The following is a 17,296-nucleotide window of genomic DNA, read 5'->3' on the forward strand; positions in this document are numbered from 1 at the left end:
CACTTATAGAAGGTAATCAAATCAACAACATGGTCCAACAGTCCAGTTGATATCAGTCTTGATAATTTGAGCCCAATGAGCCACAAAGACAAACCAGCTCAGCCAAGCATGAATGAAATGTACTCCAACCAACAGCAAATGCCATCCTCTACAATGGGTGTCTATGGAATGATGCCACAGCAAAACATGTACAACATGGGGACTGCAGTACCACCATTTAATATGGGTATGACCCCACAAGTCAACATGCTCACTTCAAATATGAATCAGATGACCATGTCTTCTAACATGCAGCCAATGATGCCAATACCACAGAGGGGGATGCCAGGAGGTATGTTGCAACCCAGACAAATGGGACAAGTTCAAAGCTTTGGAGGAAGTGCGGCATATACAACATACAAGGGGATTAGTTGATGTCAGTTGATTCTTTCATTTTTCCATCATTTGTTGGCATTTATTTTGCCTTGTGTGAATGCAAATTTAGAACGGTATGGTTCAGAGAGTATATGACGAGGATCCCTAACTGAGAAGTTCAAGTCATTGCACTCATTAGTTTTGGCTGGTCCAAAAGTCTATGATTTTAAATTGCCTCTCTTCTCTTCATCTTTCCTGCTTCAATAATTCTCTGCACATGTCAGAAAGTTATTTTGTTGTTTTGCAACTTTTTCCTTGAAAACTTGTTTTCTATACACTTTGAAAGATGGAAAAACTGTCTGTAGTTTGTTCCATGACCAAGCAAGAAAAGGGAATGGGTTTACCTTTGGGTTGATGTCACAAAGTACTTTGCATTGCCTTGTTTGAAAGCTATAGCCAAAACCAAAGTACTTTGTGATGTGAAGCAGTTGTTTAAGCAATTCCTTTTCCTTCCTTGGTTGTGTGTTTCGATTTAAAGCTGGTTTTCCCGGTTTTCAAGAACCCACTGAACTGTTACTTTAAAGTGCTACTATGACCCAAAAAATCAAGTTTTATTTTTGTTTGGATTTCAAAACAATATTAACTAAACACTAAGTGGCCCAAGTTTTAAGCTTTGATTTCAAAAAGGCACCTGTTTGTTTTAACTGGAATTTTCCTATTTAATGGTCCGCCATTACTAACATTAAAATCTTGAAAGAGCTGGATCGAGTTGAAAATGACGTCAATGTAGCATATGCATCACGGGCGTTTCGGGCTATCAGACTTTCAGACTTTAAAACTCGTGTTTTGCATATATAATAAGCTGTGTTTACACGCTAAAATTTTAAGCTGGTGAGTAAATAGACTTTCGAAAAGTCCTTTGTCTCATGTAGACAACGCGCGGGACGGAAGGACTTTTCATACTTGATTGGCGCCAATTTTAGCGACCCAAAAACGGGTCGCTGAGCTAGACCAATCAGAGTAGTCCTTGTGGAAAGCAGGGGATAGAGTTGTCAATCAAAATGTGCCATACGCAGTGAAGCGTGACTTTCAACATAAGTGGTGGCTGAAGCTATAGGATATTCCGAATTGCGCGACTATCGGAAGAAAACAATTCAAGCATTTCTGTCCTTCAGAGATTTGTTTGTGTCTGCTCCAACCGGATCTGGGAAAAGTCTGACCTTTGAGCTAGCCCCGTACGATTTTGATCGTTTCCTTGGAGAAGATTGAAATGCTATCGTCTTCCTAATTGTTCCACTGATTTCACTCATGAAAGATCTATTCTCTAGCCTTAATTTTCGTGGCATTAGAGCGTCGTGTGTAGGAGACGATTGTTCAAAGCAACAGTTGGAGGACATATTAAATCTGAAGTATCATCTGGTGTCTGGAAGTCCCGAGGCAATGCTCAACAACTCTTGACACATTCTTCGTCGACTGAAACAAAATATTTTAAAATGTGTTTTCATCGATGAGTCATTACATCGCTAAATTTAAGGACGTTCGCGCGAAATTTTTGCAACATTGATTTTTTCCTGCAAATTTTACCATTGAAAGATGATGAGTTAGTGATGTCAGAAATGTAAAAAAAAAAATGGGGGGTTACCGACTTCATTTTGGACAGAACTTGCCCGGAAGAACACCCTAAATCTGAAAAAATCCATCTTTAGCAAATAAGGCCACAGTGTTTGTAAGCCCAAAAATGTTGCAATTACATCTTTGAAGTGAAATGTTCTCTACCAAACTTTAAGTGGACCCATCAAGTGAATTTAGTTAACTGTTGGGGTTCCTTAAAGAACAAGTTCGCATTTAGCGACCATAGTTTCATGCGCCTTGCAGCCGCAAGACGGCAGAATTCCATGTCCCGAGGACATAAATCTTGAATTTTTTTTGTAACTTCCCAATTGATTTTTTGTTCATTTTTGGACAATGTGGAGGTAATCGTAAATAAAATCTGTTTCTGAAAAGAAATGTAGGGGTCACCGAACATCCAAGATCGTTAAATCCAAGCAAAGCTATAGCAATGGCCATCTGCCCTTTCATTGTTCACGATGCATGACGATGCAAGACGTGGCATGTGAATTTCCGTGCGCTCTAAGGTGGCGCAGTAGCAATGGGCGCAAACGTCCTTAAGTTTCACTAAGATGTATCTCTACTTCTTTTCCCTGTCTAGCACGTCTTTTAATCCCGATCTAGCACGTCTCCTACACCTGAAGCCTACCTGATCTTTCATGAGTGAAATCAATTTACTTTCTTTACCATTCGAAGCCTTCCCTTACTCGTTTAGGTTTTTTTTTTTGTTTACCCGTCGAATAAGTTTCCTGATCGTCATCCCCTTTTTGGCGCGAAACGCAAATGAAAACCTTGCAAGCCAGACAAGTCGATCTCTCGCGACTTCGTCGCTCGCCAAAACATTTTTCCTGGGATTCTCGTAAGGTCGACTTGTGGCAGGTCTAGTTATTAAACGACGTCACGTCTCCCTTGATCCAACCCTCTGAGATCCAATCGATCATTTTCGAAGGTGAGTAATCACGGACCGTGAAATCCAAAACTTGCATTCAAAGTAAACAGTCTTGGATAAAAATCAAAGCTCAAAATTTTGCCACTTTCAAAATATGAAGAAAAAAGTAAGTGATTTTTTTAATCGTAGTAGCACTTAAAAGGAGACAATTTAGCCAACAAGAAAAAGTAAGTTTGGAACAGGAGCTGAGAATTATAGGGGAAGAAAAGTTTTGCCCACTTTGTGCTTACAGAACTGGTGCGTACTGTGAGGGGTCAGTCTCATAAGATTACTTAGCGTTCAATGAAGTTACTCAAAGTAGTAATTGTTGCAATTATAAAGCCCCTAGATAAATCAGCTTCTTATTTGTCAAACTGGTCTCCTGGAATATCCTAAAAATAACATCAGTATAGTAATTTTCTTATACAAGTGTTGAGACTTGATCAAATTTATTGCAAATTTCCATATGAAAGTGAATTATATTGTTCCTAACACAAGATAGTAAGACTTAATTTTGCTACCATTAATTTTTGTAATAAGATAGAACACTTTGTCAGTGTTCAAAATTTAACGATTAGGTTTAAGTGCAATTTTCTTTGATGGGGGTAGCTAAGAGTTACTTGTAGCTTCAGCTTTTGGAAGAACAGCCGTCATACTGAATGATTTGTTGCCATTTAGGCCGTGTTTTTAATGGCGTGATTGTCGTGGTGTTCGAACAGTTTTAAAAGAATCTTTCCCTAGTCACTTAATGTTTTGACCGTGAGTTGAAAAAAGGAAAAAGGATCCTAATAATATTTCCCATGATCGCCAGTAGGAATGTGACTTCTTTCTTTAGTTTTTTGTTTTTAATTCAGACAACTCAAGGACCGAATTGTTGTTGAAATTAACACTTTATATACTTTGGTGTCATCGCTGCCTTGTAGGCTTTCTTATTGTTATGAAATGTGGGGGGTTGATAATGTACATTGTAGCAATAAATCTTTGGACTAAATCGACTAAACGACTAAATCGGCTTTGGCTTGCAAGTGTTATTATATTAAATTGATAGCTTTTGGGCCGCCGTGGTCTCATTATTTTACGGCAGTTTTCACAGAAAGCGCGACGGGAACCAAACGGCCTTTATTTCACTTTTTCTCAGAATTACATAAACCTGCCGCATTCCTTACTTTTTTTAATTTTTAAACCTGAAAAACATCGGCGGCCTCGCGACTTTTGTCATCTTTCTCAAGTATGGCGTGAAAAACTTGACGGGTTCCGGGATTTTCTTGCACTAGCGAGTTCGACGATCATCAGAGCAGTAGCAGCAATGTTTTTGAAAGAGAGAGAGAGAGATCTTGCTGCGTTCTTGATCTCGGGTAATTAATTAAATAGATAATTTATAAATTCGGGCGACCAACTTAGAGGGCTGTGCACCCCAGCTGAAATGCTTGGGCGAAGGGCTCCCAGAAATTTCATTAGAGCACAGCCTACCATAATACTCTTTGTTTGTCCACCCAAATTTTGAATAAGCATTGTCTTTGTATTCTCTTGGGATCATTTTAAGTCCCAAGAGAAACTGGAAACAAATCCTATTCAAAATTTGGGTGGACACAACAAAGAGTATTATGGTATTTTCTGCTTCGGGTTATCCTATATGTCATAGTAGGCACGCTGGTTAGTTAATCAGATTTTTGTTGAGGTTCTGGGGAAAACTAGAGGTTGGGCATGACGAAAATCAAATAAAATGTCTATGGAAATCGTGAGGCCGCCAGTGCTGAAGTAGTGCTTGACTATTGCACAAACGAGGGAGCGTTGTCGTCCGCCGACATGAGACCCGAAAGCTAGTGACGAAAGTGGAATGCGAGATGATATGTTTCAAAGAAATAAAAAGACTATATTACCTACAGTTTGAAGTCAACAATTTGTGCTACAAATACAAAAATATTAAATATTATTTTTTTTCGTGGTTTTGTTTTGCTTTAACAAAAAATGAAATTCTGTCTGCTATCCTTTCTTACCTCGTCAAACAAAACAAAAGCAGGCTGACACCGTGACACCAACCCGGTGGGGCCAATGCATTACGCATGCTCACAAACATTTCACCTGGTTCGAAGGCACTTGTTTCGGCCTTGTTGGGCCTCATCAGCATGGCATAGCCAACTGGGTTGGTGTTATGTGTCACCTTGCTTTTATTGTTTTCGTTTGTTTCTTGCTTTTATTGTGCTTTTGATGATCCACCTTCCAACACGCTTGCCGTGCGAGAACGGTGTTGCTGTTCCCAACCCAGCTTACTAGCTTACTAGGCGCCGAACATGGCGGCCACGACTAAATTTGCTCTGCTCTCCTTTTTATTTTTGGTTAGTTTGAGCTTCCTTTCGGCACCCATTATCCACGCTAGATATCCTGAAGGTGCAACAGTTAATGCAAGGAAGGTTATATATTTCGCAAGTCTTGGATTTCGACCGTGCCGCCTTCACATCGCCAAACAAGGTTTCTTCTGGCTTTTACTTCGTGTAGAAGACGCACGTGACGTAACAAGAGCTTTAGGGGTCTTTAGGGATTTAGAATTCTGATTAGGTATTGTTTCACGATTTTTGTTCAATTGTTTTACGTCATGTGTGTCTTCTACACGAAGTAAAGGCCCTTCTTCTCCACAAGAATTTCGTTTGGAAAGCCCACTAAACACGGCTCGTCTCCTTGGTTGTTCCTGGCCACGACCCACCTATTGACATCAAGGTGTACATGGATATTTCTTGTAATCCTGGCCCCGGTCTGGCTCCAGAACACCAAACTATATTTAGTAATATCGACAATTTGTCTCAGGATTGTATCACTGCGCTTCATTTGCATGTCCGCCAAACACCAAAGTTACAGTACTCAAGAAAAGATCTGATAACGTTGCGAAAGAATTACAACAAGTTAATGGACCGGTCAGTCCTTTCAGCACTTCGTTCGAATGGGTTATTCAAGTATCGAGGCAAGCGGGCAGGGATCAGGGAAAAATCAAGATCAAGGTTTACAACAACTGTTAGAAGAAATGATTCTGACGTGGAAGATATGTTTTCTCAGTTGAATAATTATTCGCAATCAAGTGACCACAATCAACCAAGGCGTTTAGCTGTTCCCGTGAGAATAACAAATCGTGCCACATCTTACTATTGTCCAAATGGAGTAAACATGAATAATCTCATTGTCATTCCTCGTGTCTCTCTAGTTTTAAATCATCAACAACAATCTCTCAAATTCGTACTTTTGAACGCTCGGTCAATCCGCCAGAAGACTCTTTTGGTTAAGGATTATATTGTGGAACATGACATTGATTTTTTAGCTATTACTGAGACCTGGCTTTGTAATGATGTTTCTGACCACTTTTATTGTCGTGATATCTGTCCTGAAGGATACAGGATTGAAGAGATTCCTAGGAACTATGCCCGAGGAGGTGGGGTCTCACTTGTATATAAAAAATGTTTCAAAGCTAAGCTTAATTCGTCGGTTAATGTGCGGAGCTTCGAGCTCATTGATGTCCAGCTCACGTCGGCGAGAAATCACAATCTAAGGCTTGCTGTTATTCATCGACCGCCACCTAGTTGTATGAACAGTTTTACTGTAGGATTATTTCTCGATGAGATTAGTTCTTTCTTGAAAGGACTTGTCTTTGCTCCAAGTGCTCTCCTCGTCGCCAGGGACTTTAATTTCCATGTGGATGATCAAGAAGATGATGACGCTCGTCGTTTCTTGCAAGTACTTGAATTGTTTGATCTGACTCAGCATGTCTCCCATTCAACTCATAAATATAAGGAAAGGTTACGTTTGTAGCTCAGTCGGTAGAGCGGCGGAGATCTAACCCGAAGGTCGTGGGTTCAATTCCCACCCTGGTCAGAGTTTTTCTCTGTCCTTGTGTGGGCCCATTTCCATCAGTAGGGCTAACGCTCACATGGTTCATATGGGATTGAAATCTAGCACTTCACATTACACTCTATTCAGTTAACTCTGTTTAACTCATAAATATGTTTACACTCTTGATCTAATTATTACGAGGGCAAATGATGACCTTGTCGGCCAGTGCTTCGTTCATGATCCTTTAATCTGTTCATGTTTCCTTGCGCCTGGCTAAGCTTCCACCTGAAAGACGGACAATGTCTTATCGTAGGATTCGTGCTATCGACTTTCATGAGTTCTGTCGCGACCTTGAGAAATCCAGTTTGGTGAGGGATGCTGAAACGTCTGATCTTTCTGACTTTGTTAATAAATACAACAACACATTGAAGTCATTATTGGATACTTATGCTCCTCTGCGGACTAACTATCACACTTCGGCCCACCGCCTCATGGTACAACGCCGTAATTCGATCTGAGAAGAGACGTCGTAGAGCTTTGGAACGTCGTTGGCGTTCCTCAAAACTCGAGTCTGATTTAGTCTTAGATTCCAAGAGCAGAGCCGTAAGGTGAACAATTTGACCAAGGCTACTAAAATGGAGTTTTATTCTGGCATTATTCGGGATTGTAGCAATTCGCAAACTCCATTCAATACAGTAAGTAAATTACTCCACAGGAACACGCCTGTGGATTATCCTACAACTTGTGAATCTGATACCGATCTGGCAAATAAGTTTATTGACTTTTTCGGGGATAAGATAGCAGTCATTCGCAATGCACTTGATGAAGCATTTGACAGTATTTTGGATTTTGATGACAATGTATCCTTTTCTGATCAATTTACACTGTCTAGTTTCAGGTCTGTAACGTCCTCTGATATTTCGCAGCTAATTGGCAAGTCAACTATCAAGTCGTGTCCTTTAGATCCTGTCCCTGCTTCAGTTCTGAAACAATGTATTTCAGTGCTTCTACCAGTTATGACTGGGATAATTAATCAGTCTATTTGCTCTGCTGTGGTACCAGAATCTTTTAAACTTGCATTGCTTGCTGAATCCTCTCCTGAAGAAGCACCACCTTGATTCTGAGGTTTTTGCTAATTTTCGTCCTATTTCAAATCTTACGTTTTTGTCTAAACTCACTGAAAGGGTGGTAGCGTTTCAGTTGATCGAGCATGTCACCAACAATTGTTTAGATGAGATCATGCACTCAGCTTACAAAGAATTTCATAGCACCGAAACTGCTTTGGTTAAAGTTTTCAATGATATAGCTATTGATATTGATGGGAACAGGGCTGTTATTTTGTTATTACTGGATCCATCCGCTGCTTTTGATACGGTCGATCACTCAATACTTTTGAACCGATTAGCTCATCGTTTTGGTTTACGTGGTTCAGCTTTGGCTTGGTTCAGATCATACCTGAGCGACAGATCTCACTTTGTTTGTATTCGGGGTGTTAGGTCTGCTACGCGTTCCTTATCGTGCGGTGTGCCTCAGGGATCTGTGCTGGGACCGATACTGGACTTACTTTATGTCTCGCCACTCGGGGATATTGCAATGCAACGTGGGTTTTCATTTTTATGCTGATGATTCCCTGAGTGCCGATGATCAGGTTAGTTCCGTTTCCCGGGTTGAATCTTGTATTAGAGAGATCAACAACTGGATGACCCGCAATAAACTTAAGCTAAATAGAGACAAAACTGAATTGTTTGTCATAAGCTCTACTGTAGGTACCGACCCCGTCCATCTTATAGTAGTGGGTGTGTGTCCATCAGTCTCGGCCAGGAACATAGGAGTAGTTTTCGATCAGACGTCATCTCTAGAGAAACATGTAAACTCTTACATTAGAGCTGTATTTCATATTTAATTACTGGTACAAGTAAACCTTGCAACCTTTTTTCACAAGGTAACTGCTGTAACAATTTAAACCCTTAAAGGCCCACCTTCAACCGACAGGCTTTTCGACCATTTGTTTTTGTTATGCATGATTTACATATATGAAAATTGTTCCATGTCTCGCAATGCGTGCCGGTGGGCCTTTAAAATTCAACCAAAAAAACAAGCTAGCAAAAAAAAAGTAAAAAAGGACACTACTTGTATGACGAAGAAAGACCAACCAAGGTGTTGTACAGCTGGCATTCTACTATTTCAACCCATCAAAACAAAATTGCCTCGGCGCGTCCCAGCTGTTTCAATTGATTCAGGGTTGTAAGGATGCATTGATTTTAGCATCATTGAATGAGTCAAATTCCCCACCCCCGCGACAACATAATTGGCCAAAAGTATCAAAAGCCCCCAACCTGGGGCGAGTAAAGGTGGCCAGAATAATACCCTTTAGACCTTGCTGCACATAATAAGAGTGGAATATATGTACCACTCTCCGGCCTAGATCTCCTTTCGTTCAGCCACCTCTCACGAACGTGGGAAGTTCATTCTAACGCCTTCTGGGTATTTTCCAAGATGGCGAAATTGCCCTCGTACCCAGGGCCTTCCCTCTCTACTTGGGAACAAGGTTGATTCCCAAGTCCTCTTCATTATCGGTAGCCTCGCAGTTCCTACAAGGTCTCACCTGATTGGAGACCACCCTTGAGGTTTAACAAAAGAACAAATAACAGAAACAATGGCCCTTTTGTTTTAGGCCTAGGGTAACAGAAACAATGGCCCTTTTGTTTTAGGCCTAGGGTCCATTGTTTCTGTTATTTGTCCTTTTGTTAAACCTCAAGGGTGGTCTCCAATCAGGTGAGACCTTGTAAGAGCTGCGAGGTGACCCTTCATTATCCTGATTATCCAAGATAGTGGCATGTCAAATTCCCCACCCTGGGGATAGATATGTCGTACGATCAAAATCCCTACCCAGGGGACAGACCTCACAGTCAAAGCCCCGTGGGTAGCCCCCCTTACCCCTAGACCATATTCGTATTCTCGGTATTGGACTGGAATTAGCTTGCAATGGAGGCTAATGCGGGGGAATATTCCCCCGCATTAGCCTCCATTGCAAGCTAGTTCCAGTCCAATACTGAGAACACGAATATGGTCTATTCGCGACGGTAATTTGAGAACCGGAGCACTAAAAGGCGACTAGTACCTTCCTTGCGATTGATCTTCTTCCTCATTTTTTTCGATTTCGAGACAGGTCAAAATCTTTTAGGTTGAATTGGTCGAATTTTGTATTTTGCGGGTTCTTTGCGACCCAAATTTTTCTTCACAGGGTATGCCGGAGAAGGGGAGCGTTAGAAATAAAATGGCGACCGTAGATGTGGAATTTATCGCTTGATATAAGAGATCAATATCTGACTTCACTATACAAGGTTCCCTGATTGGGCGGAAAAAAAACAATTGCGGAAAACTTTCCGCCCAATCAGAAAATTAGAATTAAATTCGCTCTGGAACTCGTCCGTTAAAGGTACGTTCCCAGGGGGTTCTTCTCGCTTTACTTGAAAACTTAAGGCCAGTCGCGATTTTGCCCAAGATTTTCTCGTTCCGTCTCAACTGACAATTTACTCTCCTAGACGAGGTTATTTGTCACCAGGTAATTCCATGGTTTTGGAAATAGCAGCTGCTTTATTATTCCTCAGTGTCACAAATTCTTGCCGTTTTGGGGGCTCATTTTGTTGAAACTCAAGCACACTTCCAACAGACCTGTTTATGTTCGTGAGTTATGCGCACGCTGCGGGCCTATTGTTACCACGGACTTACACTCTTACACCGGGGCGCCCTGCTTACACTCTTATGCTCTTACACGTTTGAAGTTGCAGTAGGGCACTTCCCTCGAAAACCGGTGGTTTAGTCTGTCTGCGACGCAGACCATTTTACTCCACAGTCGCAGCGGGAGCATGAAGAGAAATGAAACGTCAGATTAAACAGAGATTCCCGGAATTTCCACTTTTTCGAGAAAAAGAACAACCTCCGCAGGGTTGACCGCAAATTTCGACACGAATTTTACGAAGCATTCCGTTCCATTAGATTCTGTACCAGAATTTCCGGAAATTTTGGTCGAATCACGTCGATAAAAAATGTCAATAGTAATAGTTCGTCCCCAGGGCTTCCCCACGGTGTTCTCCTGTCTACCTTTTGATTGGTTGACATGTGATATCACATGTCTTTAATTGTCCAATAAGCAGTGAAGGCGCGATAAATCAAATTAATTGTTGCACGTTGGAATATTCAGTTGGTCCGTTGGCATCCGCGCCATTTACAGCAACTATGAGCTTTCCATTATTTGGGGCTTTTTGATTTGCACATTCCTTTTCATTTGTCGAAGAAATATCACCTTTTAGGTTGATTACAATATGAGTGGTGACATCGTTGCGAAGATTGTTGTAATAAAGAGGAATGGAACAGATGGACCCCAGTTTCCCCTCAGAAGCAACACATGCTTATTTGGAAGGTAAGAAAGATTACCTCTCGGCATAAGCTAAATTTAACCTTAATCGTAAATGACTTTTCATAAAAAGTAGCCTTGAAATTACTTTGTAATTCAAGATTGCTTTACGTCATGAATATCATATTTAAAGTTTTACTGTGTGTTGTACAGGAAAGCTGATTGCGATATTCGAATACAGTTGCCAAACGTTTCGCAAGAACACGCTCTTGTCAAGGTTGAGTGCGATAAAAAGGTGAGTTTGTGGTCAAGAAGTGAAATCTAGTTTTAGCATTTATAACGTACGTACAGTGTTCAAATCCTGGAGCCCGCCTCTAAAAAATCTTTTCGGGACCGAAACTACCATCCGCTTATTTCAGTTGATCGATAAGCTTAAGCTTATATCTTTTGACATGTTTTCAAGGTAATAAAAAGGCAAAATGGTTCTGGAGTTTGATGAATTTCCACCTCTCTCCCCGAGGGAATTTTGACACCCGAAAAAAGGGTCGAGAAGTTTCGTGAGGAAACGGGACTTTTAGCGAAAGGAGTAACGGTTGCTCAAATCTGTTAACGTCCACATGTAAGCTTACGTTTTGATTCCCTTAACAAATATTCAGCGATCCTTATAATTATGATCATTTTTTTATTGGGACATTCCATTTTTTATCAGCACCCCCCTATGGAAGGCATTTTTTTTTTAATGTCAAGAAGGACGCTGTCGGAATCTGGATTGTCTGCTCCAGTTTAGGGGGTCGGAATCGGGAGTCTTTGTTCTATACAAAAACGGGCCTGTCGGAATCAAGCTTCAGAGTAAAAGGGGCCTGTCAGAATCTAACTTCAGAGGTGAAAGGGACCTGTCGGAATCTGATTTCAGAGCAAAAGGGACCCGTCGGAAAAATGCCTTCCATAGGGGGGGTGTGGATAAAAAATAGAATGTCCTATTTGTTACAAACCAAAGATTATGACCAACTTACATACTACTTCCTGTTGTATTGTTGTGATAAATTTTATACCTTTGACTGGCTTTGTCTCTTCAACAGATGAAAAACAGCATTAAAATTATCAAAAATTATCCTACCAATAACGATAATCTGTTATGAAAACAGCTGGAAATTAAGCTTTAAAGTAATTGGCTAGTTTACCTGCTAAGTTTTAGATGTTATTAGACCAAAATTAATGGTTCCAATACAGTTGTCAGTCAATGTTTTAATTTTTCCCATTAAAGTTTTTCCAGTTAGATATATCCAAGGATGCAAATCTGATAAGATGTGTGCTGATTTAAACAGGTGTCTTGAAGTTTTCCTCTTACCCTGATAATATACATGAAAAAATAACTCAGTTTAGATTCACTAAAAAAGACTGCATTTCTCATGTAACACAGGTGCAAATTTATAGCACAAGAGCAAATATTGCACTGTATTTTTCCAAGTTTACAGTTGAATGACTTTGGGGAGGATGGTCTATTGGTCTTATAAAAGTGGAGGTTGTAAACTGCACGTAGCTGTCACTAATGCTAACATTAGGCCTAAACACTATGCTTTAGATAATGTTTAATCCTAAGGATAGAATTTTGTAAAGGTTTCAGTTATGGTAAAACAATGACCTGCAACCTGCACTTTACTCTCCCAGTTGTAAAAGTTTGAATTTGGCAAATATTGCAAATAGTAATTTTTCAACCAATCAGATGAATAAACTTCCTAGGAAATAAAAGCACACACTGTCAAAATTTTCACTTGTTCTGATTTTCTGTCTCCGTTTTTTCATGTATATCTTATTGTCAAGTAATCACCTGATTTCTTGTGTAATTTGGTATAAATAAGCAGTTGTAATTTTTTCACACTACAAATTGAATGAACCTGAATTTGGTTAGTCAAAAAAATAACTTGTGCTTATTTATGCCAAATTGCACTTGAAATCGCATGATTAGTTACACTGTGGAAAGGCCTATTTTCAATCGAATTTTCGAAAAAAGTGATGTATTATCGCCTGAAATCGCATCTCGAAAAATACAATATTCTTGATAACTTTTAGTATGGATTTTGTGAGAAAAGATCAACAGAGCATGCATGCTATTTTAGGTCAGCTACACTTAAATTAATCAACTCCAAACCAATATGGATAAAAAGCTGTACACGTGCAGTACATTTATTGATCTAGAGATGGCATTCAACACCATAAACCACTCGATACTTGTACTGCAGAGTCATTATGGGACATGTGACAAATGATTGGTTTGCCTAATACCCGGTATCTTATAGGACGTAAACAAAATTAATTACTGAAATTGGGCCCAGAAATACATCTAGTAAGAAATACCACTTACACTATCAGGAGTCCCACAAGGATTGGTTCTAGGACTGCTGCTCTTCCTTATCTTTATGTAAATGATATTTGTAATAGCTGTACACAGAAGATTTGATGACACAAATTTTGTATATATGCAGATTAAAACCTCTAATCGCTTGCAAGGGTTCTGCCTAATGGTCGCCTGGGGCGCATTTTTTGCGAGCGCAGGCAACCAAATTTCTGAACAAGTGGCCCGAATGGGTGCCTAACTTATCACAAGGGGATTCATCCTCACTTTGTTGTAAATTTGATCCCAAGTGGAGATTGAACACTGAAAAAAGCAATATGGTTGGAGTGAATGGCAGCTAAGCAAATTCCACAAATAAACGGCTCTCCAAACCGGCCGAAACCGGCCAGACTTAGTAAATTACTCTGTCTAACGCCAGACGATTTTACTCGTCAATGGGGAACCCCTGGGAGTCAATGGATTAACTTGTAAGTGTGTTCAATATTGCTGAAGGTGCTCGTTGTGTTACCTCCTGGTAGCGTGATGTCAGGTGGTGGGCACTGGGTTAATTAATTAATTCTGGGCTCGTGAAAAAATGACTCTGGCTACTAACTTTTAATGTTAGAAGCCCAAAGGGCTCCCAGAAAGTTTCCTTAGGCAGCAGCCTTGGCTTGAGTCCACAGTAAATAATGAGCTTCCGAAAGTTTACACTTGGCTAATAGCAAACAATGTTTCTCTAAATATTGAAAAAAATCAAATTTTCAATGCAGAAAAAACTACCTTACCAAGTCAATTTGAAAGTTTTTGACCACCTTGAAGGAATTCATACGTTTCTTTTTCAAATATCTGGGTGTGCTTATCAAGGCTGTTGCCTAACAGGAGCCCGGTAGCCTGGGGCTCCCAAAAAATAGCTCTGGGCTCCTTAATTTTTCACAGCAACACCTTTCACTTCATATGTTGGGCTCCTAAGTTATCAGCGTTTAGCTCTGAGGGCCCCTTTAAAATTTTCTTAGGCAGCAGCCTTGCTTATTGATGAGAACCTTTCTTGGAAACATCATACGGTATTTCTCACATGGCATCGAAAATAAGCATGTCAGTTGGTATCATTTCTAGATTATGACACTTCGTACCCTTGCATACCCTACATCAAACATGTAGATCGCTTATCCAACCCTATCTATCTTATAGAATAGCCACGTGGGGCTGAGTGCTGGAAAATATAGAGAGTCAAAATTTTAGGCCTGCAGAATTAGGCCCTCCGCCTTATGTTTTTTGGTGACTATAAATCTCACGCAATACCTTCTTTTTTCATCTCCTCCAATCTACATGTACTACTACTACCTTTAGATCTTTTTCATCAAATCAGTTGTATTTAAATGCATTAATATATCTCCACCCCAAATAACTAATGTATTTAATTTCCAATCAAATATTCACACCTGTAACACTAGATCATCATCAAGAGGTAATTTCTCTGTGCAATACTCCGGTTATAAACAAGCAAAATGAATTATTATCATGAAACGATGTGAGAGTCTGGAATAGCCCAACTGTTGAAATGCATTGACCACATGTCTAAAATGAATTTTTAAAGCGAGTTCAGAGATCGGGTGTGGGGGGAATTAACTATTTGCAAGCCAAGCTAAGAACAGGTCAGTACCGGCAAGTACTACCAGTACCACCCACTTATGTCCAGGTTTGACCCTAATTACAGTAGATGCACGCCCAATTTTGACATCCAACACAACGTGTCCCTTTAAGTCTTAAGCATTTGCTACCTATTTTCAACAATAAGGTAAGGGTAAATGTAGGCGTTATTTTTAGCTTTGGGTAAATGCAGCAGTTAAGCTTCACTTAAAGAGCAGCATTTGGGGGACACTTTGTGACATAAATTGTCTTTATTCTGAGACACAAGTGATGTTGAAGTTGGCTAGAAGAGCAAGGGGACACTTCGTGATGCTTATTGAAATCCGCGTGCATCTAATTAGAGTCAAACCTGGACATATCTCGTACCACCGTATTAAAGATAGCCATGGATAACGTAATTCTTGAATTATGTGACTCTTGTGACTACTTTGCTATCCATTTACTCATGTAAACTTTGAAATCTCTGGAAATAAGGAATATAAGAAAATATATCGTATGGTTCGTACCCATACATATCCTGAAAAAAGTTCCAGATTAATTAAGACCATTATGTCATTGGAGATTTCGCAACGGCTACGACTGATGGTGCAATTGGAGATCTCACACCAGCTGTAAGTGATGGTGCAATAAGTTCGTATGTAGTCATAGGGTGCCCCTAGTTGACGAGTGTAAAATCGTCTGATGTTGGACAGTGTAAAATCCATTAAGGACGTTTGTGCGAACATTTTCTAACATTGATTTTTTTCTGCAAATCTTACCATTGAAAGATGATGAGTTAGTGATGTCAGAAATGTAAAAAAAATGGGGGGTCACCGACTTTGTTTAGAGAGAATTTGCCCGGAAGAACACCCTAAATCTGAAAAAATCCGGCTTCTTTAGCGAATACGGCCACAGTGTCTATAAGCCCAAAAATATTGCAATTAGGTCATTCCACAGTATTCCGTCTGTTGTGGAGGGGAAATTTAGAGGCGAAGATCTTGTTATAGTTTAAATAAGAATTTGTCCTTTACTTCTCATAACCTATTGAGGCTTAAGATCATCTACAAAGCTTTACTTGCTGCTGTCCTGCTTTTCTCCAAAATGCATTTGTTAGATCATAGAGCTTAAAAATATGGCCGTTGCGGAGGGGAACAGAAAACTTGGTGTTTTGTTTGTTTTTAGTTTTATTAGCAGATACTCTGAATTCTGAAATATTATCTAGAGTCTAGTAGGCTGATGCTTTTTCCCAATTTATATTAATTGAAAAGATCACAAGAGGAAACTTAAATAGTTACGGTTTTCTCAATGAGGTAGGATTTGAAAACAGCATCTACTGTTGCAGAGTGGAAAATTTGTCCAATTTTCAGAAGATCATAAGCAAGATGTTTAAAGCGAGTGATAAACATCCACACTTTAATGTTTATACAACAGTTTCACATTTGCTTTCAAATAACTGAAGTTTTTCAACATTTTGCACAATATTTGCACTGTGTCAGAAACAGTACTGTGATAAAAATTCAAAATCATGCATTAGTAATGCATACATGTAACCTTGTTAAGATTAATTGGCACAAAAACACCTTAAGATAATATGTGATCAGAAAAACCTGACTGTGAGTTCATAAGTTCAATCATGACCACTGTTCCTTGAGTATTTTCAACATTAACAGAAAACAACCCTTCAAAAGAAAATCAGTACCTCTGGATATAACGGAACACTTTTTTAACTTGCTCATCTCCATAATCTTAAATGGACTGTTGCCAATCAAATGAATGGGTCCATAGAAAACACAGCTGACATGAACATCAGCCACATCATCCCTTGTTGGCCAATTGAATATTTCACCTGCATCAGCACCAAGCCTAACCCTGTGCAGAAATTTGAACTGTGCAAACTGACCCTGAATTTGAATAACCCTGCCAAAGAAGAAACAGCTAACATAGTCAACTGCATAATAATCATCTACTTTCAAGCCATTAGGAGGGATTGGTAATAATGAATTTCTGTGCAGTTCAAGGATCATGTAGCATCTTACATCAGAGATGCTCTGACTGTTGGGAAAAATCATAGGGCTTGTGCCAACAAGACTTCTAGCATACATGCATGCAACAACACCACAGTCAAAGTCATTTCTTTGGCTCGGGATTTCTCCGGGCTTGTTAGCAAAAAATGACCACTCTTCGATTTTCAGGTTACCATCAACCTCTTTCAGTAACTTGACAATTTTATCGATGGCTTTATAGACTGTTGGTTTTATAAAGCTTCCCGGCACAC

The 17,296-nt window shown here is 39.8% G+C and overlaps 2 protein-coding genes across 2 annotated transcripts in view; both read left to right on the forward strand.

Annotated features, from left to right (window-relative positions):
* LOC138007081 (clathrin interactor 1-like) overlaps positions 1-547 on the forward strand; it is a 44,798-nt gene extending 44,251 nt beyond the window's left edge. Inside the window, exon 9 of the mRNA XM_068853799.1 lies at positions 10-547. Within this exon, the coding sequence (XP_068709900.1) occupies positions 10-414 (405 nt within the window). The 3' untranslated portion in view covers positions 415-547. The remainder of the gene's footprint in view (positions 1-9) is intronic.
* A 10,372-nt stretch (positions 548-10,919) lies between these two features.
* Positions 10,920-17,296, forward strand: part of LOC138007082 (proliferation marker protein Ki-67-like) — a 26,357-nt gene continuing 19,980 nt past the window's right edge. Inside the window, exons 1-2 of the mRNA XM_068853800.1 lie at positions 10,920-11,129; positions 11,277-11,358. Of these exons, the coding sequence (XP_068709901.1) occupies positions 11,032-11,129; positions 11,277-11,358 (180 nt within the window). The 5' untranslated portion in view covers positions 10,920-11,031. The remainder of the gene's footprint in view (positions 11,130-11,276; positions 11,359-17,296) is intronic.

This window comes from Montipora foliosa, chromosome 6 (genome assembly GCF_036669935.1).
Source record: "Montipora foliosa isolate CH-2021 chromosome 6, ASM3666993v2, whole genome shotgun sequence".
Taxonomy (NCBI): domain Eukaryota; kingdom Metazoa; phylum Cnidaria; class Anthozoa; order Scleractinia; family Acroporidae; genus Montipora; species Montipora foliosa.